We start from the raw sequence: 24,890 nt of genomic DNA, 5'->3' as shown, positions 1-24,890 counted from the left end.
AAAGTGCCGGGGAAATCTGGTTTCTCTCTTTTTTTTTTTTAAGATTTATTTCAGAGAGAGAGGGCACAAGCACACGAGTGGGGGAGGAGCAGACAGAGAGGGAGAGAATCTCAAGCCAATTCCCCGCTGAGCAGGAAGCCCAGAGTGGGGCTCAATCTCAGGACCCTGAGATCATGACCTGAGCCGAAACCAAGAGTCAGCCACTTAACCAACTGAGCCAGCCAGGCGCCCCGGAAATCTGGTTTCTTATCAGGGATACTGAAGAGTCCCATTATCCAAAAAGAACTGAAAACCCTGCTATAACTACTGCAAGAAAAGACATGTGGTTGATGAAAACTACAGGCTTCAAAGACAGCTTACTGAGAAGTATCCCTTACTTGGTGCTAAAGTTGATGTTAATCTTACTTGCAATAAAGAAAGCTCTTATTTTACTTATATTTAACATAACTCACCAGCTGTACTACATGAAATTCTGTACGAAAGCATGTATTCCTTGTGCTATGCCACCCCTGAGATTTTAATGTTGTTATTATATATTCTTAATGATAACATTGGGCCTTCTATTTTCCTTATTAAACCTTGTTTTTCAGCATCATTTCTAGGGATGGAGGCAGTAGAAAAACCTGAATGAAACTGATTCCATTTTATAAAGTTACCTACAGATAATTTTACATGAACATTGCAAGTCCTGCTTCATTTTCCACATATCTCATTATTTGTACATTCTCTGCATGTTTCCATTCCATCTCCAGTCTTTGCAATGCCCTCATGTCGAATCTCAAGTTTAGTTTTGGGGAAAAAAAGGTTGTTTCCATAAAATTGCATTTTGAGGAAGCAGTTTGAATTTTCTTCTTAAAGGGTCAATGCTAAAGGTTATCAAAAGCAATTAATTTTGTAATTCTAACATCTTTCAACTATGCTGATGCTACTGGAGAATTTCAAGGGCTAAGATTCATATCACTTTGTCTTTAGATTCTTAAAAGCAGAGAATGTTACAAAATGATCACATTTCTCCAATAACCAGCACATAATATATAAAATAACATTTCTCATCTAAAAAAAAGGCTGACATTTGCCTATCACAGAGCTATCAACTACCAAGTCCTTGGCCCACCAACTATTACCAGTATGACTTTGAGCATAAATGACATATTCCCTGTCTAACTTTCAAAGATGTCAGAATAAAGTAAGAAAATGTAAGGGAACTTGTGAAGTCTTAACACAAATAAGAGGTATTATGCCTATTAACAATCCCTTTGTTTTCATTCTCACTGCACAACTCAGATCTCCATTACTATACTTTATAGCCTCAACTCTCTCAACTTTCATAAAACCTTTCCTTCTAAGATTAATCCATTAAAGTATTCTATCTTCCCTCGCCTGTCTCTAAAACCTCTGTGATTTCCCTAGTATCTTTTAAATAGTTAATACCTTTACATGATACTCAAAATGAATGGTACCACTGGCTTTAATCCATACTTTTAGCCTTAAATCCCATCATACACACCCCCACAGAAAAACTTTCATTCAAACAAAGTAGTCCATTATTTTTACCACAAAACACTTTGCGCTTTGCCAGACACAGAGCACACCAATTATTCATCTAACTTCCTATCTTTAAAGACCAAGTCAAGTGTTACTTTCAACATCTTTTCTGAAAAATATTTTTTCCAAGATCCTTTAGCACCCATCATCTTTATCACACATTTGACGTTCAGCCAATAATGCACTGCAATTTATCCTGTTTTCATGCTGTTATCTCCCCCAATAAAATAAGTTGCGGGAACTCTTCTCACCACACCCCAAAATAATTCAGACAATTACTAAGCATTTGTTTAATGGAGGAGTGTTTACTTTGTTTCATCTCAATTACAAAGACCCAATATGCCAAATACCAACAAGTCACAGCACTGCTACTGAATCTCAAAGTTTACACGAACAAATAAATCAGACACTTGACTCTCTCTACTTTAGTCCAAAACACTGAAGTTGAGAATGAGGAAAGATCTGAAAAACTAGCAAGTTTCTTCCCAATTTGGGCTCAATTCTTAAATATTACAAATCTGTGAGGAAAGAGTAAACTATTCAATATTTTTTATGTGAAAAAAAATTTAATTACTGCCTAACTCACATCTGTACAAAAAGTAAAGCAAGACTGATGACTTATATTGAAAAACCAAAACTTTAATGATAATATAGAATATCTTTAAAACCTCCCTGCTCCCAAGTTATACTTAGACAAGCCATAAAAAGCACTTACTAAAAAGAAAAGACACATAAGCAGAAGGAAGACAAAGAACTAGCATTCATAATACAGAATTCACAGTATTCACAATAAGAAGTACTACAATGAGAATGAGCAAGAACTCAATAAAACTGGACAGAAATATCTGGACAAGCTAGACACAAGAAAAGAAGTTTAAATGGCCAATAAATGTGAAAAGATGCCTAACTTCCCTCATAATCACAAAAATGAAACACTGAAACACGTAGTTGTTACTGTAGATCTATAGGATTAGAAAGAAAAGGAAAAGAAAATCTGATGGTATCAAATGTTTATAGCAACATGGAAGAAAGAAACTCTTTTATACTGGTAGGAATTTAAATTGGTGTAATTATTGAGAAATTAGACAATGTCTAATACAGCTGAATATGTGTGCATACCCTAGGATGCAGCAAATTCTCAGCAATGCATACAACCTACAAAAGGATATTCATTGAAGCATTGTTTTCAATAGCTAAAAAATGAAAACTAGACCTATTTTACCTCATAAAATGTGGTAAAGATCCAGAATGGAATACTACAGGACCGTGTAATCTCTACTGTGAAACTACATGTACATTCCTAAACGTCTGATCTTCTGGGGGAAAAAGAAAATCATACACACTAAAATACCACTGATTATGTGAAAACTAAATCAAACACTAAAATACCAGTGATTATGCAAAAAAAAAAAAAAAAAGTGTAGGGTTTGGGACATACCAATTTGGACCTATGCAACTTTGGAATCAGAGCCCTGAAAATGAAAATAAAAATAAGTAACAATAACTGAAACCTTAGAAAATGTATAATAAGTGGGTAATAACTTAAGACTCCCCAAGCAGATGACAGGTGGATTCCTCCACAGCTATTAAAAACGCGCAGAAACAATAAAGTAGAAAGGCTGGTTTATGGATGTGAAGATAGTGCAGAGAGACGAGGAGGTAAGCACCAGGAGTTAAAAAATAGAACTTTTTATGCTAGGACTGTCAACTTTGAGGAAAATACCCAGGTACAGATGATCACCTTAACAACAACAACAAAAAAAGGTTTCACTTAGGGGTGCCTCAGTTGGTCAAGCACCTGACTCTTGGTTTCAGCTCGGGTCAGAATCTGAAATCAAGCCCTGCATCAGGCTCCCTGCTCAGCCTCGAGTCGGCTTGTCCCTCTCTCTCTGCTCCTCCCCTAACACACTCTCACAGGCAAGGTCTCAGTCTCTCTCCTTCTCTCTCTGGAATAAATAAATAAAATCTTAAAAAAAAAAAAAAGATTTAACTTAAAAGCTAAAAGAACTCCTGTTTACACAAGCAGCCAAGATGAGAGCCTCTCCCATTCTTACTGAAATTATAATTCTACACTCTTTATCACAGCTCCCTTTACCTAGAAAATAACACAACTTTCCCATTGTCCTGACATCATTCCTCTATTTACCATTTTTTTAAAGATTTATTTATTTATTTATTTATTTGAAAGGGAGAGCACAAGTACAAGCTTGTGTGCAACTGGGTGGAGGGGCAGAGGTAAAACTCTTCAAGCCAACTCCCTGCTGAGTGCAGAGCTCCACTTGGGACTCGATCCCACAACCCATGAGATCATAACCTGAGTGGAAACCAAGAGTCGGACACTCAACCCACTGAGCCACCCAGGCGCCCCTCTTTACCAACCATTTGTGAGCTAACTACACAGTGTTATAAAAATATGTTGTAGGCAAAGTGACTATGTTATGTATCACATTGAAACCCATATTAAGTTTTACAAAGCCACAACCTAACAATTATGCCCATGTCTAAATCCTACAAAATACTATTTGTTCATGCACAGGTAAATATGTATAAAACTATGTATTATAAGGATACATATAATTTCAGAATATGGAGTTTGGAAGGAGAAAGAAATGATAAGGAGGTAACAAAACTCAATTTTATTTGTAATGTTCTACAATGAAAGTAATACTCTAAAGCAAAAATGCCAAAACGATAACATTCTATAAATAAGTTCATGGATCCTTGTTCTATATTCTTTTAAACTATTTATTAAATCCTCTAAAGATGAAATAACACTGCAAAGGGACAATGAAATGGACAGTTTGTCACAAAACAAATTTAGTGTCCATAAAGGTTTTTTTTCCAATAAGCTGCAAAAATTATTTGACCTTTCTATCCATCTTCCAGCCCAACTGGAATATCAATGCTCTTCAGTACAGCTATCTGAAATAATAACAGGGATGTGAGTCTTTTAGAGGAAGCCTAGTTAGCTCTACCATCCACTCCATAGTCTTAAATTTACGAAACAACCTATGTACCTTAATGTAACCATATTTTAAGCATAAGAGGCTTATTTTTTATTTTTTTTTAATTTTTTATTATGTTAAGTTAGTCACCATACAGTACATCCTTAGTTTTTTTTGATGTAGTGTTCCATGATTCATTGTTTGCGTGTAACACCCAGTGCTCCATGCAGTATGTGCCCTCCTTAATACCCATGACAGGCCTGTCCCAAATTACAGATCTCCTTGTTAATCTCTATTTCCACATTGACTCACAGCAGCGCTCTGAGTCCCGGCCTCAGGACTGCAGCCTGAAGTAATGAGAGCTCAATGTTCTGGAGAGTTGAGAATGAAGAGAAAGATGCTTCTCAATGGAATTTTCAGGCTGAAAGGTAGTAGTAGTACAGCCTTATCCATCCAATTAAATATTCCTGGGAATTCATAGGCTCAGTGACTCCACCATACAAGGCCAAAGTGATGACTTTTTAAAAATATTTTCTTGATACTTAAGTAATTTTTAGGCTATCTCTTCTCAAAAACTTTTTTTTTGTATGGAAGCTTTATTTTTTTCATATACACAGTCTCAGGATTAACTACTAGCTGGATCTTCAGCTGCAAATATATAGAAAGCTTCTAAGAAGTTACACAATATGAAAAGTTTATGTATTAAGGCAACTATTTATTTTTGTATCCTTTGAGTAAATACCTAGTAGTGCCATTGCTGGACCATAGAGAAGTTCTATTTTTAATTTTTTGAGGACCCTCCGCACTGTTTTCCAGAATGGCTGCACCAGTTTGCATTCTCACCAACAGTATAAGAGGGTTCCCCTTTCTCTACATCCTCTCCAACATTTGTTGTTTCTTGTCTTGCCAATTTTTGCCATTCTAACTGGCGTAAGGTGGTATCTTAGTGTGGTTTTGATTTGAATTTCCCTGATGGCTAATGATTTTGAACTTTTCTTCATGTGTCTGTTAGCCATTTGTATGACTTCATTGGAAAAGTGTCTGTTCATATCTTCTGCCCATTTTTTGATTTGATTATTTGTTTCCCATGTATTGAGTTTGAGAAGTTCTTTATAGATCTTGGACACCAGTCTTTTATCTGTAGTGTCACTTGCCAATATCTTCTCCCATTCCGTGGGCTGCCTCTAAGCTTTTCTGACTGTTTCCTTGGCTGTGCAGAAGCTTTTTATCTTGATGAAGTCCCACAAGTTCATTTTCAATTTTGTTTCTCTTGCCTTTGGAGACGTGTCATGAAAGAATTTGCCGTGGCCGATGTCAAAGAGGTTACAGCCTATGTTCTCCTCTATGATTTTGATGGATTCCTGTCTCACATCGAGGTCTTTCACCTACTTGGAGTTTATCTTTGTGTATGGTGTGAGAAAGTGGTCAAGTTTCATTCTTTTGCATATAGCTGTCCAATTTTCCCAGCACCATTTATTGAAGAGACTGTCTTTTTTCCACTGGATGTTTTTTCCTGCTTTGTCAAAGATTAGTTGTAAAAGGCTTATTTTCAAGGGGACAGTGAATTATAAATTCTAACTTTCCCTTAAATCTTCATATATACAGCTGAAGTAATAAAGCCAACTTATTATTTATCGCTGTTGATTGCCTGTGGTTAATTTTTTCAGTAACAACTTTACTTTAGAATAATTTTAGGCTTACAGAAAAGCACTACAAAGGTAGTACGCAGAGTTCCCAAATCCCCTTCACTCTGTTCCCCTAATGTTATTATCTTGCATAACCACATTACACCTGTCAAACCTAAGAAATTAACACTAGTACACTACTACTAACTAAACTACTGACTTTATAAAGATTTCATCAGTTTTTCTCACTAATATCTATCTTTTTGTTCCAGAATCCAATCCGGGATACCACAATGCATTTGGTCATCAGGTCTCCTTGGGCTCCTCTAGTCAACATCAGTTTCTCAGTGCTCTCTTGGTTTTCACGACCTTGAAATTTTTTTTCAGCCCTGGTCAGGCATTTTGTAGAGTGTCTTCAATTTGGGTTTGTCTGATTCTTTTTCTCATGCTTAGATTGGGATTATGGGCTTTGGAGGAAGAATAAATACAACAGAGATGAAGAGGATACATGATATTAACATAATATATCACTGACGATGTTAGCTTTGATCAGTTGATTATGGCAGTAGTTGCCAGGTTTCTCCACTGTAACGTTGCTATTTTCTTCTTCCACCTATTTTTTAGTCCAGCCCATTCCTGAGAGATGCCCCTGAGGGATGCTTCTGAGGAGAGGGGAGGGGATGGTGTAAAAGGAAGTATCTACAAATATTTGAAATAATTCTGTGAGATTTATCCCTTCCCCCCATTTATTTATTTACTCAACCATTTATCTTCATCAGCAGGGACTTATGTATATTTATGCTCCACTCTGGGTAATAATCAAATCTAATCAATAGGTTATTTTGTTGCTTAAATTGTTCCAGCTCTGGACACTGGAAGCTCTTTTAGATTGGCCCCTATGCTGTTTTGACATGGGCCATCATTCTGTCATTTTTTTTGAGCCCTTCCTTCTTTCTGGTACTACAAGATGCTCCATCATGTATTTTCCTTGCCACAGCCCTAGAATCAGCTATTTGTCTAAAGAGCCCTGCTTCCTTTTATTGGAGAATAATATTTAGAAACCAAAAGCCGGACACTGGGTATTGTCACTGCTACTGGTGTGTCACTGTTTCTAGGCTGTCTCAGTAGAGAGAGCTGAGAAATGTATGTATGTATGTATGTATGTGTATTAACCCAAGTATTAATACACACACATATAAATATATCTATGTGTGTTGGTACATATTTTAAACTAAACATGAGTTCATACTGATGTCTCCAACTCTAATTTAGTACCCTGTGGTTACTTTTTAATCCCAGATTATGCTTCCCTCTATTATCTAGCATCCTCAAACTGCATGCTCTATTCTCAGGCAGTTCATTAAAGTCAAGTTCTAGTGTTAGTTGTACTGAAACAGGAAAGTAACATGTATTGCAAAATGCAGTCCTGTGACAGGTCATCTCCACTACTGGGACAACACATCAGCACAGAATTAAGAGAATTATATAAATACTTAACTTTTACCTTATTTTTCTTTAACTACTGTTCTATTACCTCAATATATTATCTCTGAAAAGGCACTTTCCTTTTAAAAAGAGAGAGAAATGAAATGAGAGGTCAATGTCATGGCTTACTATATACCGACTATCAATATATCATTTTAAGTATAAGAAAACAGAGAAATTATGTGTGTGGTTTGACTTATACCACCAGCAAAGGACAAAACTGGAACTTGACTGTGTTGTAATCCACTTATTCTACTCCAATTTCCAAGGTATCTGCATTACACTCCATTTTAGGTTATAAAAAATAAGTCAATTTATAAAACAAAAAATAAAAAACAAAAGTGACCTTCTCCTATAAGTTCAAGTCCCTATTACAGCTTTTCTTGGTGGTTTCAAGAGATAAAATATAGTTAGGTAAAGTGTAGTTAGTTCACCTCTGAAACCAATTAATATTATAGTATGACCTCATATTTAGAGGTAAAACCATAATTAAAATAAACACAAATTATCCAGGGAACAAATATTTACTAAATACCCACATTGCGCAGGTGGATATTACTATGTAAGGTGAACAAACCAATGAGACACATTCTAGCCTTCCCAGAAGAACTCATAATTATAATCTAATGAGGCCATTGATATAGCTAGGTATAAGAAAACTAATACAGGAAACAATTAATTTTAAGTATAAATATACAGATATTCTTTATTTTTTTCCTTCTCTAAACTATTGAGAACTTTGTAAATGATTTAAGAATCTTGATTGTTATCCGGCAAAAGTGACTAGAATATTTAAAAAAGGAATGTTTGGTGGTTAAAGAGTAAACTGTTACTTTGATAAATACCTGCGGCAATGCTGAAACTTATCAGAGGAATCTAAGATATTTGCAAAGGGGCTGCAAAAGTAATAATATACAATTAAACTTGAGTCAACTATCCTGGATTTCAGTTCAAATTCTAGATCTTCTTAGCTAGTCAACATTGGGTAAACCATGTAACCTCTCATCTATGTGTCACCACATTTAAAATGAGGTTATCATCCGCCCTACTTATAAGACTTGTAGGCTCAAATAAGAATGTACACACAAAACTACTTCGTAAATGAGAGTGCTACCCAAACGCAAAGTACCATATTTTTTTAAAGACAGGTAGATACATACACACATATATAAACACACATGTACACACACATACACACAGTGTTATTATACACCAGGACACCAACCAAATGTAAAGTAAAAAATTTACCTTCAACATTTTAGTTTTAAAATACATGTATTTCTGAAGTTAAAGATTAAATCCTACGAAGCAACAGCTAGAAATTTAAGCGAGAGTACTTACCTTAACAAAATTATCAGGAAACATTCCTCTTCTCCCATTTAGTTCTCCTTCTAGCCATCCTTCCTCCTGCAGTTTTTTCACATTCCTGATGATTTCACCAACTCGAATAGTTAATTCATCATCATGTACAGCATCGTAGTCATACTCCACAATATAGTCAACTAAAAAAAAATAAATGTCTGAAACTTAATTCATGAAATACAATTAACCATATTAAAAAATTTAAAACTAAGAAGCCTGTTTAACAACAATATTACAAAGACATAATCAAGGCTTACTTTGATGATTTTAAATATTTGGCTACCAAATTTCTTGATTGTCTTCATATAAAACACAGTAGAAATTTTAAGCAGAAGCTTCAATACAATGTACAATTCATGCTATCAGTTGTTCTACAGTCAGATGTATATATTGTTAGTGACAGATCATCTTTATAGTGGTCCCTATGATCCCCATCTCCTGATATTCATGGCTTTGTGCAATTCCCTCTCCTTGACAGGGACATGACTTATGACTGACTTCTAACCAACAGAATACGACAAAGATGATAGACTGTATATGACTACATAAGATTTTAATGTCTATCTTGCTAGGAAACTCGCACTTGCTGGCTTTGAAGATGCAAGCTGCTTTGCTGTGAGCTGGGCTATCAAAAAACTGATGAAGGTCCTGGCTGACAGCCAGCAAAAAATTGAGGGCATAAGTCCAACAGCCCACAGAGAACTAAATGATGCCAACCACCATGTAAGCTTGGAAGCAGATCCTTCCCCAGCTGAGAGCACAGACTTGGCCAACACCTTCACTGCAGCCTTGCAATAGTATCTAGTTAGTCACACCCAGACTTACTGAATCACAAAACCTGTGAGATAATAAAATGTGTGTTGTTTTAAGCTGCCAAGTTTATGGCAATACTGCTACTGGAAAACAGAAAATGAATACACCCTGAAGTAAAGATTAGTAAGGATCTATTTTACCGCCTCTAAGTACAGAATTTTAGATTACAGGACATCATATATGCATACTATTAATATTTTAAAGGGCTCAGTACAAGAAAAGCAATAACAGATTTCCTATTCAAGATGGCAGACTAACCATATCTCCATTCATCTTTTCTTCCTCCTATAAGAATGATTTTTTAAAAAGCACACACACACACACACACACACACACACACACACACACAGAGCTACAAGCAAAAAAAAAGGGAAAAGGATTATGGGCAGGCATTGCTGGTTGCCAAACCAAAAGCCATTCCTACACTGACTCCCCACCTCCTTCTTCCTTTCTTATCGAACCCTAATTTTGTTCAGGTATTTTGAGATCTTGTACTTTTACAAATGCAGCTTGCCCTCATTCCCAGAGGGTTAAATCTTTACTAGTCCAGACCAGGACTTTTCAAATACTAAGGTACAGTCAAGTCATCTTGTTGAATCTTGCTTAAATGTGTACTCTGAAAAGGCCCTGGATATCTAATGTTGCTGGACAAAGAATAAATGGTCTAAAGATAGTTTATTTACTAAAGACTATTTATTTATAGTAATTTCACACAAACACACATGCACACACACAAGCATGCACAGACTGGTTTTCAAACACACATGTGATGGATGGATTCTACCAATAAGATACAAGCAAGGGTTCAAGGAAAGTTTTATCCAACCTTAAAAACAAAACACAAGGAAAAAAATGTCTTCCTGCAGACTTTAGATATTCCTCAGTGAGAATGCAATGCCCAAAACTGCTATAACTAATTTCAGATATTCTTCAGTGAGAATGTAATGCCTAAAACTGCTGTAACTATTTAAGACAAGAAAAAGATGAAGAGATTGTCTCAATGCCTTCTTAAGACAAGAAAAAGATTATGATGGAAGAGAAGAAAGATGAAAATGACCTAGATCTTTGCTAAATTTATCAAACTACTATATGAACCAACCCCTGAGCTACAATACCATTAGTTTTCTTGTTACAGAAGTAGTTTTTTCTTAACTTTTTTTTAAGATTTATTTATTTATTTGAGAGAGAAAGCACACGCATAAGCAGGAGGGTCAGAGACAGAGGGAGAGAGAATGTGAAGCCAGCTCCACACTGAGCATAGAGCCCAACTCAGGGATCGATCTCACAACCCTGAGATTACGACCTGAGCTGAAACCAAGGGTCGGATACTTAACCGACTGCGCCACCCAAGGGTCTCAGTTTTTTCTTAATTTCTAAGTAAATTTTAGACAGGATTTCTACTTGTAGCTGAAAATCCCAACCTGAGAAGAAAGCCAAAAAGAAATTTTTCAAATTTATAAAAATGGACCCATAACTGATAAAGCCAGGAACAGAAAGCCCAGAGAATTTCAGGAAACTACAACAGATATCAAATTGCTCTGGAGCATCCCATAAAAGCTAGAAATTCAGAAAAGGAGGGCTTATGGGAAAATGAAAAACTGAAAATAGGGGAATTATCTCTACATGGAAGAGCTAACACTATCAACCACAATAGTTCGAAGATAATAATGCTATATACGCAGGCATTTTTCTCTGAAGGCCAAAAACTAAAGGGTTAGTCCCCTCCCTCCACCTCCCCCGCAGCCCCCCCCCCCCACACACACACACAGTTTGGAGAAACTAGTACGGCTCCTATGGATGAGCGCTGGTTTCTTAGAGAAATGACTACTGATTTCCAGAATTTAGACGTCTCCACAGCAATGAGCAGCTCCCCACCTGATAACTGTAAAATAAAACACTAAGTCCTATTAAATAGTGTCCCCAGCTTATTATTTTTTATTCATAAATATGAACAGACAATAGTTAATCATGAAAAATCATAATAAAACGAAAAATTACTCCTAGATGAAACATACACCCACCTCCCCACTTCTACCCTCCAAAACAATTGAGTCCTAAAGCCATTTATGTATGGAAGAGCACAGTGGGGAAAAAGAGGGGAGGAGGTTGGGGGTGGGGTACAGAGGAAGAGTCTGATGTGAGGTATCCAAAATTGGGGTGGGGTAGAAGCAGGAGTCAAGCTATCCACATATGGATAGCATCCACATATGGGGGTTTTCCTAGTACAGCATATCAGCAGTCTAACGCAAGGTGAGGAGGGCATCCATCCATGTAGAGGCAACCTGACATGGTGTTTCAGACCCTAAGCACAGTGGAGAGGGCTTCCAAGCTAAGAGGTAGCTTGGTAAGGAATACCAAAGGCCAAATGTTGTTAGGGGGTGGGTGGCAGATTTCCATGCAGAGTTACGGAAGGGTAAAGGCAATCTAAAATGAGGACTAATAGCCCAAGGAGAACAGGGTTTTTGTGCGAGGGTGGGGAGTGACAGCAGAGATGGAAGACTAGCTACATCCAAGAGACTGATCAAATAAGTAAATATATTAAGGATAATGGAAGCCAAGTGTCTCTGTGTCAGAGAAGGGAGTTGCTAATATAAAGGAGAAAAAGCTAGATTCAATAATGTGATACTAAATGAGAAGTATCACCATGAACTTAAAAGTTTTCAAAACATAGATATACACATAAATAAAACACACACACACACACACACCAGCTCTGTCCACTGAAAGGGCCTAAGACGAGCAACAGTGTAATGGCGATAAGCATACCTAATGCTGAGATCTTAAAAACACCACTTTCTACTAAAAAGAACTAGGAATCCTTGGGAAGACAGGCAATTCCGCCATTAAGGCAGGAAAAGTACAAGATAAGCCTGGGACACAGTACTGTGCCGCAAAGCAAGGAAGTTAAAAAAAAGATAAGGTGATGCCAAAGGACAGAGAGAAGTGATATCAAAAAGGCTCCTACTGGCCAAATCAATACAATTTGAGCATCAAAATAAAAAATGACAGTAACAGAATATATCCCATTGAATAAAGTAAGAAATCATGAGTTCAGGCATGTATAAATAAATGTTAATTTTTTAACTCTATGGTTAGATTGTAATTAAGTAGAAGATCCTGGTTTGTAAAAAATACACACTAAAATATTCAGGAGAAAGACTATCAGTCAGAAAAAAAAATGTCTTTGTACTGTACTTATTTCTACAATTTACCATTTCAAAATAAAAATTTTAAACATTTGTATCCTCAAGAGATATAACAAAATTCATAAAATCAGAACAGAATGCTATGGAAAAAAAAAAGAGAAAATAAGAAGGGCTGAGAAATCTGTATCTTCTGGGGCTCCTGGGTGGCTCAGTCGGTTAAGCGTCTGCCTTCATGATCCCAGGGTGCTAGGATCCAGCCCCACATCCGGGGGCTCCTTGCTCAGCAGGGGGCCTGCTTCTTCCCCTCCCTCGCTGCTGCCTGTGCTTATGCTTGTTCTCTCTCTATCTCTCTCAAATAAATAAATAAAATCCTTAAAAAAAGAAAAAAAAATCTGTATCTTCCAACATGTCACATTAACTTTTTTTTTTTCTTTTTGAGAGGTGGAGACAAATCCAAGAAAGTTTTCCAGAAAAGGTAAAGCAAAAAGGCATAAAGAAAATACAAAAGACTGATATCAATCCAGACAATTCAACATCCAATTAACAATTCTAGAAAAAAGAGAGAGCGAAATAGAGAACTGACAATGAAATAACAAGAAAATACGCCAAAGCTAAATGAAACAAATCTTCAAATACAAAGAGGTCTATGAAAATCCAGTACAATAACAAAAAAGTAAGTACTCACATCTAGATGAAATTTCATAACAAAGATAAATATATCCCTGAAAGCTCTCTGAAAAGAAACAGAGTTCATCTACAAAAGAATGAGAATCATCAGAAGACTTCTCATTGAGGACACCAGATTCTACAGGAGAAATAAAAAGGCAAGGCCGCTTAAGTATTAAAGGAAAATGAATTCCACACTCAGCCAAATCAGCAGGTAAGTAGGGTGTAACATTTTCACACAGGCAAGGAAGAGGAAATTAACACCTACATGACCTTACATATTACCCAGTAAAATAAAAAATATGAAACAAAAGAGAAGACTACATGAAATCCAAGAAATAGTAGAGCCAATCCCAAAGAGTAAGCAAAGTGCTAAGATGGCAACTGCACAACAAATATAAGGAACAGTCTAGACTAAGCAGGAGATAAAAAGTTCTAGGAGGTATTTGGGAGCAAGGAGGAATGAGGAATAGACTGTTTTTTAATTAACTTCAGATTTGTAAAAGCTAATAATGCATGTGGTAATCACTAAATAAGAGTATAAAATGCCAAACAAAATACTGCACTTGCAGTTTCAGCTCAAACACGTGAAAAACTTAGAAGCTATTACTCCCACCCCTACAATAAGAAAAAGGCTAAACGAACTGAAAGTCATTGACTTTCCCTGGACCCATCAGAGAAACGAACACACAAGGCAAACTGCCAGCTCAAGATATGGAGAGACAGACAGAACCAGGAAGTCAAAGCCAAGAACTACTAGATCACCTCAAATACAAACAAGTGGACCTATAAACTGATAAGAACATTATATTAATATCCCAGGGCTGTCGTAACAATCACAAACTAGGTGACTTAAAACAATAAACTATTCTTTTCACATTTATAGCTCTGGAGGCCAGAGTACAAAATCAAAGTATCAGCAAGGTTAGAACTTTCTGAAGACTGTGAGAAAGAATTGCTTCACACTCTGCCTTGGCTTCTGGAGGCTGACAGAAATCTCTGGCATTCCTTAGCTTGCATAATTCCAACCTCTGCCTCCATCTGCACATGACCTTGCCCTTCTGTGTGTCTCAAGTCTCCCTCCCCTTACTCTTAATAAGAACACTGCTCACTGGATTTGTGCTCAGTCCTAAATCCAGGGCAGTATTATCTTAAGATCCTTACTTACATCTGCAAAGACTTCATTTCCAAATAACATCACATTCATCTATACCAAGGCTTAGAATTTAGACATATTTGGGGGGCAGAAAGTTAATCCACTGCTAACACCTAAATGGTATTTTTGATGAACTACTACAGGCTGAACATGGAATAGCATCACAGGAGAGTCACCCATTCTCATGGGTTGTACTTCCAGGAACCCCACCAGATTCTCAGAGTTAAGAACCCATAAAATCTTCTTGTGCTTCTGGCAAGGAGAAGCTAAAAGAAGTCACTGTGAAATAACCAGGAACCAGAGCATTCACCATAACAAAGACTTAATCTCTACAGAAAAGACTTTACTGGGCCATATCCCATATGTGGTAAGGTCATTTCTCTGATTCTAGTCCCTACTTACCTTTCTGTCTCAGACTAGTCAAGGTTACAGTCCCACAACACAAACCCACTAAAAGTTTGAAATTTAATTTTAAGATTATAGGATGCTTCATTTCTCCTATACATTTTCACCATGCAAGTGAGGCTCCAGTACTGCATGGTATAAATTCCATCTGAGGAGGAGTTCTTAGGAAACCCCAAAGACAGCCAGGAAGACAAAAAAGGACTCTGAAAAAGTGAAGCCTCTGGCACCTACACCTAGAGCAAATATTAAACACAATACAACTCTTGGACAGACTAACATAAAATATCACAGTCAGTATCTGTTTATCTCAGCTCCTATTTCCGAATACATAATGTCCAACTTTCAACAAAAAATTACACATCATGCTTTTAAAAGGCAAGAAAAACACAAAGACAAAGCAAGCATCAGAGACAGACTCAAATATAATACATATTTTGGAATCAGACAGGAAATTTAAAATAACTATGATTAATATGTTAAGTGGGGGAATAATGGGGAGAAAAAGACAGCAAGCAAGAACGGATGGGTAAGGTAAGCAGACGGAAACTCTAAAATCAAAAGGAAATGAAAGAAATCAAAAATACTAACGGAAATAAAGGATGCCAGGGTGGCAGGTCACTGCCCCAGGAAATGAGGGGTCAGTGCTGAAAGGGAAAAGTGGGTGCCACAGCAAAGGTGGTGTCTCAGAGGGGATCCGCAGTGGCAGCACCTCAGAAGGAGGTTCCAGGCAAGGTAGGATGCACGGGCAGCAGCCACTGAGATGCTGGCCAGCTGGCTGGTGACCTAAACTGAAGGGACAAGTGGCATGCTCAGCAACCACAGCCCCGACACTTTGCTTCAGTTTTCTAAACTTCGGGCTCCCTTCCACCAGACCTTTCTGCCCAGAATCAACAACTTTTCAACCCTCTCCTCCCCCAGCTCCTGGAGCTCCATGTGGGGTAGGGACCAGCACTGAAATATGGCCCTGAGGAGTTGACAGGCAGCAAGAAGGTCCCCGGTGCTCAGGAGGGGGGAACTGTGTCAGCACAAGGGGGAAGGCACTAGGTAAAGGGGTAAAAGCTCTCTGCACCTATCCTCACCTCCGCCCTCTGCCATTGCCCATTCTGTGCAAGCAGCCCTCCTAAGCACCAAGGCTGTGAAGGTGTCCTGGTAATCACCACTAATGGAAGCTGCCAGCACCACCATCTGGGCCTCAGAGAAAGCGGTCAGCTTTACCCAGAAATCAGTATGGACAGCACATAGGCAGAAATGCTCCCAGGGCTCCTGACAGTTCCACAGCAGGGGCAACAGGCAAAGGGGCGACCCTTGTCCCTGCTCAAAGATGACACTTCAAATAAACAAGAGCTTTTCTGTCAGAAGTTGCATCAGTGTTGCATACTGTTTAATTTCATGGACTCAGTTTCAGACTCAAAGACCAACAAAATTAAAAGAATAACACTGAATGAACTGAGTATGTTTCAAGTAATTATAGGATAATTTGTCAAATCAGTGTATTATGATAAAGTAAAAATGATCAGTGCTGGCATCTTCCATACTCTTCCTCCAAGTGATAATCTAGATTTTGATCCAGAAAAGGATGAACTTGAGGCCTCTTGGCTTCACATACAATTGGTGTAAAGAGTTAAGATTTTTGGAGAGTTCTGGTTTGGAGAGCATTGCAAAGTGATATATGGACCAGAAATTTGTAAAACAGTTCCTGACCTTTTCAACAGTGAAGGTATCTCAAAGAACAGGAATACCTAAAGACTGCTCCGCACTGAATTTATAGAAAATTTCTTGGATTAAGAGCAGTCATCAGAAAACAAATTAACAACACTTTCCTCGGGTTTATATATGAAATAACATTTCCATGGGGTTGGTGAACTCCTTAAAATATTAGTAAGTTTTATCAATGGCTTTATGCCATACCACTGAGAGCAGAACATAAATAATATCTAATGAAGGCTTTTACTCTTATGCATACTGCAAAAGGATTAGCTTTGTCTCATGCTCAGCTAGCCTACTGGCTTATATAGTTTCTGGAGAAAAACACAACACTAACATGAACAGTGATCACAGGACTGCTAAACTTTTGGCCAAAAACATGCAGTCAGAAAGAGGTGATGCTTTCAGAAGAAAATGAGAAATCACAGATGTCACTGAACCAACACAATTCCAAAGAATTGAAGGCCCCTTTTTAAGCAGATATCCAGGTGTGTATCCAGTTCTCAATCTTAGGTTGGAGAGAAGGTACTGCACACTTCTGGAATAATGAATATATTCTTAGTTTGAGGAGAATATTAATAAAATCCTGACAATTACATTAGGCAGTTTTTAAAAAATCTCCATGAATACTGGAATTAGACCACTGTAGCACTGACATATAACATGCTAAAAACCTTAATGGACATAAAAACAGCAAGCTTTCCAACAACCTTACCAGCTCACACAAAGATGAGAGACAAAATGAGTAAAAGCAGAAATTGGAACACAGGGGTGCCTGGGTGGCGCCCTTGTTAAGCGTCTGCCTTCGGCTCAGGGCGTGATCCCGGTATTCTGGGATCGAGCCCCACGTCAGGCTCCTCCGCTAAGAGCCTGCTCTTCCTCTCCCACCCCCCACCCCCGCTTGTGTTCCCTCTCTCCCTGGCTGTCTCTGTCTCTGTCAAATAAATAAATAAAATCTTTAAAAAAAAAAGAAAGAAAAAAGAAATTGGAACACAAAGAATTATATAGGAAAAAATTAGAGCAGCAAAAACTAAAGAAAGCTTAAGAAAAGAAGAATGGTGCTTACAACATGCACGGTATTCTCAGCAATAGAAGTGACAAATAAAAAACTTTAAAAAAAAAAAAAAAGGAAGAAAGAAAGAAAGAAAAACCCTACACCACTACTGGATAGGCACAATTTTGTACACTGTTTTGAAACATGTAAAAATTCTGGAACAAACCGCATCAGTATAATTAAAAGGCCAATTTATTTCTAGTAAATGTAAATGAAAAAAATATATAGACTAAACATAGTTCTGTGCTATACCGTGGTCATAGTACACTGTAACCTTTGTCTCATCACTGATTTACTGTGTCACTTTCAATTTATGAGTGAGATAATTATGAGAGTGGTAAGAATTATGATCTGAATTTTTTAACTTTTTTGCACCTGTAGGTATATTTTTCCTTTTCATAATGCTCTTCATATTGTTACAGACCTTATGTTAGACCTATGAAAAAGAGTACTTCCTAAAACAAAACTGAGGTATAATTCTTACACTTCCCATTTCTCCTAGAAATATGATAAGGGGAATTACCCATTCTAAAAGTTCCTTCATTACAGATATTATTTTTATTCTAAAATCTAAGCAAAAACTTAAATCGCCAAGCTTTTTAAAGCACAAAATATAAATAAAAGCTGGGAAAATATAACAAATAAGATAAAGGATACCATGAGTGGGCTCATCACCAGACTAAACACCACCAAAGACAGAATCAGTAAACTTGAAAACAGGTCAATAGAAACTTCCCAAATTGAAATGTAAAGAGAAAATAAAATTAAAAAAAGAAAGGAAACAAAACAGAACATCCAAGAACTGTGCAACAATTCCAACAGATATAACATATGAGTAACTGGAATGCTAGAAAAGGAAGATAATGGAGAATTTTCCAAAATTAATATCGCACACCAAACCACACACCTGGGAAGCTCAGAGAACACAAAGCAGGATAAATGTGAGAAAAGTCTACACCTAAGCATACCCTATTCAAATTGCAGAAAACCAAACACAGAAATTCTTGCAAGAAGCCTTAAGGAAAAAAACACCTTACATATAGAAGAACAAGGGTAAGAATACAGCAGACCCCTCTTCAGAAACACTCAAGAGAGGGGAGTAAACTATTCAAAGTATTGGGGAAAAAAAACTACCAACTTAGAATTCCAAGAAGGAAGTTTATAGATCAACCTTAAGAAATAAGAAAAATCTCAAATAAACAATCTAACCTTGTATCTAAAGGAACTAGAAAAAATACAAAGCTCAAAGTTAAAAGGAGAAAGAAAATAATAAAAATCAGAGCAGAAATAAAGGATATAGAGATTTTTTTTAAAATAGAAAAGATCAATAAAACCAAGAGCTGCTTTTTGAAAGATGAATGAAATTGATAAACCTTTAGCCAGACTCACCAAGAAAAAAAGAGAGAACTTGAATAAATAAAATCAGAAATGAAAGAAGTAACAACTAAGACCACAGAAAAATAAAGGATTATTAAGATACTACCATGGAAAATTATATCCCAACAAATTGGCCAATCTAGAAGATATAGCAATCAGACGAGAAAAAGTAACAAAAGGTACCCAAATTGGTAAGAAAGAAATAAAATTGTCATTATTTTCAAATGACATGACCCTGTATTTAGAAAAGCCTAAAGACTCCACCAGAAAACTTAAGAGTAAATGAACTCAGTAAAAAGTTGCAGAATACAAAATACCCAGAAATTGGTTATATTTCTATACACTAATAACAGAACAGCAGAAAGAGAAATTAAGAAAACAATCCCATTTGTAATTGCACCAAAAAGAATAAAACAGCTAGAAATAAACTTAACCAAGGAGGTAAAAAACCCATACTGTGATAATTATAAGACACTGAAGAAAAAAAATGAAGACAACACAAATGGAAAGTTATACCATGCTCGCAGAGTAAAATAATATTGTTAAAATGTCCATACTACTCAAAGCAACCTACAAATTCAATGCAATCTCTACCAACATACCAAAAGTATTTTTCACAGAACTAGAACAAATAATCCCAGCATTTCTATGAAACCACAAAAGACACTAAATAGCCAAAACAATCTTGACAAAAAGCAAAGCTTTTTTCCAGATTTCGAGATACACTATGAAGTGATAATAATCAAAACAGTGTTTTACACACAAACAGATACTCAGATCAATGAAACAGGATTGAGAACCTAGAAATAAACCACATTTACATGATGAATTAATCTACAACAAAGGAAGAATGTACAATGTGGAAAAGACAGTCTCTTCAATAAATGGTGTTGGGAAAACTGGACTGCTACATGCAAAAGAATAAAACTGGACCACTTTCTTACACCAAGTAGAAAAATAACTCAAAATGCATTAAACACCTAAATGTGAGACCTGAAACCATATAATTCCTTTAAAAAAAAAAAAAAAGAAAGAAAGAAAGGCAGTAGTCTCTGACATTGGCCTTGACAACATATTTATGAATGTGTCTCCTCAGGTAAGGAAAATAGAAACAAAAATAAACTATGTGGACTACACCAAAATAAAAAGCTTTTGCCACAGCAAAGGAAACCATCAAAAAAAAAATGATATAGTTTACAAAAACATATACAATAAAATTTTAAATGATTAAGGCAAGAGACCAAACTAAATGTAAAGTACAAACCAAATCTGTAAAATATATTTATTTTTTAAGACCTGAAAGACATCAAAATAACTGTTCACTCTATAGAAATTTACAGGTGTTTTTTTCTCCCTTATTCTAAGCTTTCTAAACTTCCTAAAATGAACAGCTTTACAATCAAAGATGATACTAACATTGGTAATTCATAATGTGCTGTATTTACAGAATGTTAGTGTGGTAGAACCCCAATTATGCAAGTGTTCCTTGTTATAATGTCGCTCCAGCTAGGGTTCATTCCAAGGTGATACAGGAGGGTATCTGATGTTATGCTCCACAGTATACATCAAAATCTTTCACCTAGAAGTAGAGCTAGTTAGAGCTCTAGGATATGTTTCAACCCTGAAGGAATCATTAAAAAGCCGTAAATCCCATCCACCCTAGTCTGACAGAATTCTCCTATAATTTAGTTACCAAGACTAAACTCGATACAAAAAGATTAATCCCAATCTTCCAACAGCACTTCGCTGTCTTAGAAACCACAAATTCTACAGTACACGTCATATGGAACAAGAAATGTTCCTGACTTACAAATGCACTGTTTTTCAAGTTCTTGCCTATTTACTCAATTTAATAGTGCTATCTGATCTGAGCCATCTACTTAATTATAACGCCTATATTTGGATATGAGAATTGTTAAATTTCTCTAATGATATTCTCATATATAATATGTATACACATATACTCTCTATATATAAACATACACAATGTTTTTCAAAATATTATAGTAGTGAGTCATGAAGTGTGGCAAAAAAATATGTCAGTCATACTATGAACTCCTCTTTAAATTATGTTGAATCACTCTAAATTATTTGTGCCATCTTGCAGGAGAATTATACTGAGTTGACTTTCAAATATTTTATCCACTTTAACAAAATCTCTACTCAAAAGTCCAACTTTCATTTCAACAGTTCATGCCTAAGTAAAATTTACTTATTCCTTAAAAATTAGTTTGTTATAAAAGCTATTTTATACATAGTTCAAGTAGCATTCTATTTTTAATTTTTTTCAGATAAACTACAACCAAAAACACTAACTTCCCATTTATTAGAGCTAAGTGAACCAGATCTTCCTAAAGTCAGTAAACTTCAAAATAAATTCATCCTAGATTTTGGGGGATGTTTTTGCCAGTATACAAAGAGCCATCCTAACCCCAAAGACTTAAGTTATGATTTTTTAAGTAACCAATAAACAACAGTAGCACTTGTATGGTTAGCTCACCCAGCAATCCACTTCTAAAACATCTCAAAAGATTAAATACTTCAAAGAAGCCTATCAGAATGAGCAATGAAAAATAAACTGGAGCCACAAAAGATTACAGAATACACAAAGAGATTTGTCAATTCAACACTCTAAAATGGGATGCCGCAGAGCTGGGGCCAGACTCAGAGGCTCAGAGGCATGTGACATCCTATGAAACTGGACTGGTTCTTGGTTAGGCTATAAATTTCCAACCCTAAAAACCTCAATTAAATGGATAAATTTCTATTTAAAAAAAAAAAGAAAAGTATTACTCAAGAGATTAAAAATAAAACCAACAGCCATAATCCAGGAATAAAATCAGAAAGTTGCCTAAAAATAGTCTCAAAAACAGTTCCCAAAAACAGATGATTTGTTTTAAAGGTTAATTCTTTCGAAACTACCACAAAACACAAAATAAGACTCCAAAGCTTCACTATCTATAAAATAATCATTATTTAAAAACAATTTAAGTGATATTAAGACCAAAAATTGCACCCACAAATACACTGTCTCAAACACATGAGGTTCTAAATAAAATGTCAATAAAGGGAATTCAAATGCATAGATAATTAGCCACCACAATAAACAGGGGATAGAGGTTTAATCTTGGAAAATCTGGAGCAACTGGCTGGCTCGGGATAAAGCATACAACTCTTGATCTCAGGGTCGAGTTCAAGCTCCATGTTGGGTGTAAAGCTTACTTTGAAAAAATAATAATAAATAAATAAATCTTGGAAAATCTATCATATAAACAGATAAAATAAGAAAAACCACATGATCCACAGATTCTAAGTAGCAGTCAATAAATTTGAGCATTAGTGTATCTTGTGTGAACTCAATCCCTCTCATCCCAGTAAAAAGCTCCTAACATGAGGTCTTAACTTCAAACTTTGCCCCAGAAAACACATGTTTTGGGGCTAAATTAGCAATTCAGTTCTTCTCAGGATAACTATATTTATAATATGCACATTCAGACCTAATTTATATTAGGGCAGTGGTTCTCAACCAGGACATTTTTGCCCCAAAGGGGACACCTGGCAAAGTCTGGAGACATTTTTGCTTGTCATGGCTCAGGGAATGCTACTGGCATCTAGTGGGTAGGGGCCAGGGATGCTGTTAAGCATCCATCAATGAACAGGACAGTCCCCCACAACAAATTAATTTCTGTCCCAAAACTGCTAAGGATGAAAAATTCCATATAAGGGGAAATATGCTACATACCAATTTTCATCTCAAACCACATCCTGTAAATTCCAGTTGAGTGAAAAAGAACTCTTCTCAGGGCACCTGGCTAGCTCAGTCAGAAGGGTGTGCAACCCTTGATCCGAGGACTGTAGGTGTGAGCCCCACACTGCCTAGAGAGATTACTAAAAAATTAAGCTTAAAAAAAATTTTTTTTAAATCTCTTCCCTCACACATACACATGCAAACACACACACACACACACACACACACACACACACACACACACACACACACACACACACACACACACACAAGAAAGGAAGAGGGTAGGAGAAATGCAAGGGGGGGGAATGGAAGTAAATATCAAACTGTGGTGAGAAGCTTCTAAACTTAAAAGAGTCAAAATTTAAAAGTAGGGGCGCCTGGGTGGCACAGTTGTTAAGCGTCTGCCTTCGGCTCAGGGCGTGATCCCGGCGTTATGGGATCGAGCCCCACATCAGGCTCCTCCGCTATGAGTCTGCTTCTTCCTCTCCCACTCCACCTGCTTGTGTTCCCTCTCTCACTGGCTGTCTCTATCTCTGTCAAATAAATAAATAAAATCTTTTAAAAAAAATTTTTTTTAAGTAAACAAATTGGAAACTAGGAATAAAAATCCACAGAAAACCAAAGAATTAAAAGCATTTCTAAGAACCAAAAAGAAAAATAATACAACCAAGGTTTAAAAACAAGCAAAAGAAAATGTAGTATTTAAAATGAAGTACAGCCACTCTAAGAATTTAATCCTCACTTTAAAAAAAAAAAAAAAGTAACATATTTTCTCAACAACTTGGCCTCACAGGACCCCCCGGGGGGAGGGGGGCGCACAGGGGGGTTGCTGATAGTATTTTTTAAGGTGTCTACATTTTTTATTTTTTAATAGTGATTTCTTAAAAAAACAATTAATAAAGAAGTGATTTTTTTAAAACAAAGGAAAGTCTGAAAACCAAGGTTAAAATTCTTAAAATCCAGAAATTTTTTTTTAAATTATGCATAAAATATCAATGGTAATATTTTAAGTTCACCAACTATATGGCCCTAATAAACATGTTTTCTTCTCATAATGAAAAGTTACTTCATAAAAAAAAATTAAATAAGCAATTTACACAAATTCCAAACAGGTTTGAGTTGTATGGACATTCACTAGGGAATATTTACTTCGGTTCTAATCAAAACAATATAGATAGATATCACAATATCTAATTAGGTCTGTGAAATTAAATGTACTCTATATTATACCACTTGTTATATTATACTACTGAGCTTTAACCTTTGTTTATTATAGCAAAGGACAAAATACAAAAGTTATACAAAAATCAACAAAACTATACTCCACTGGGGTGCCTGGGTGGTGCAGCTGGTTAAGCGCCCAACTCCTGGTTTTGGCTCAGGTCAAGATCTTGGGGTCAAGGGATCAAGCCCCACTTAGGGCTCTAGGGATCAAGCCCCACTTACGGCTCTAGGGATCAAGCCCCACTTAGGACTCCACGCCCAGCACAGAGTCTGTTTAAGACTCCCTGTCCCTCTGCCCCTCCCCTCCCTTCTGTCTCTATAAAAACATACTCCACTGTAAATTCAGAAACAATTAGAAGCTTTATTCCAAAGAAGCAATAATATGATAGAAACACTTTAATGGTTCCACCTCTTATTTCCTATTAAAAAAAGATAAAAATTATTCCCAGGATTAAATACCTTTTTTTTTTTTTTTACCAGAACCAAAAGTCTTTACCAGCAACTTCTTTCCAAGACTATCTTTACATAAATGCAAAACTGATGAGCATTGCTTACTGTCATTAACCAGTGACATTTCATTATCTAGGTTCCCTAAAGTTATCCAGAATGTCAAAATACTAATAAGAAAATTT

The 24,890-nt window shown here is 36.3% G+C and overlaps 1 protein-coding gene and 1 pseudogene across 1 annotated transcript in view; one reads left to right on the top strand and one right to left on the bottom strand.

The window, feature by feature from the left end:
* LOC103664137 (CD2 associated protein) overlaps window positions 1–24,890 on the bottom strand; it is a 123,817-nt gene that overhangs the window by 81,186 nt on the left and 17,741 nt on the right. The window contains exon 2 of the mRNA XM_040643566.1: window positions 8,942–9,102. Coding sequence (XP_040499500.1) covers window positions 8,942–9,102 — 161 coding nt within the window. The remainder of the gene's footprint in view (window positions 1–8,941; window positions 9,103–24,890) is intronic.
* Window positions 15,653–19,080, top strand: LOC103664027 (annotated as a pseudogene).

Source organism: Ursus maritimus, unplaced genomic scaffold (assembly GCF_017311325.1).
Source record: "Ursus maritimus isolate PB19 unplaced genomic scaffold, ASM1731132v1 scaffold_29, whole genome shotgun sequence".
NCBI classification, from domain to species: Eukaryota; Metazoa; Chordata; class Mammalia; order Carnivora; family Ursidae; genus Ursus; species Ursus maritimus.
The sequence above is the reverse complement of the archived record's forward strand: the minus strand, read 5'-3'. Positions and strand labels throughout refer to the sequence as shown.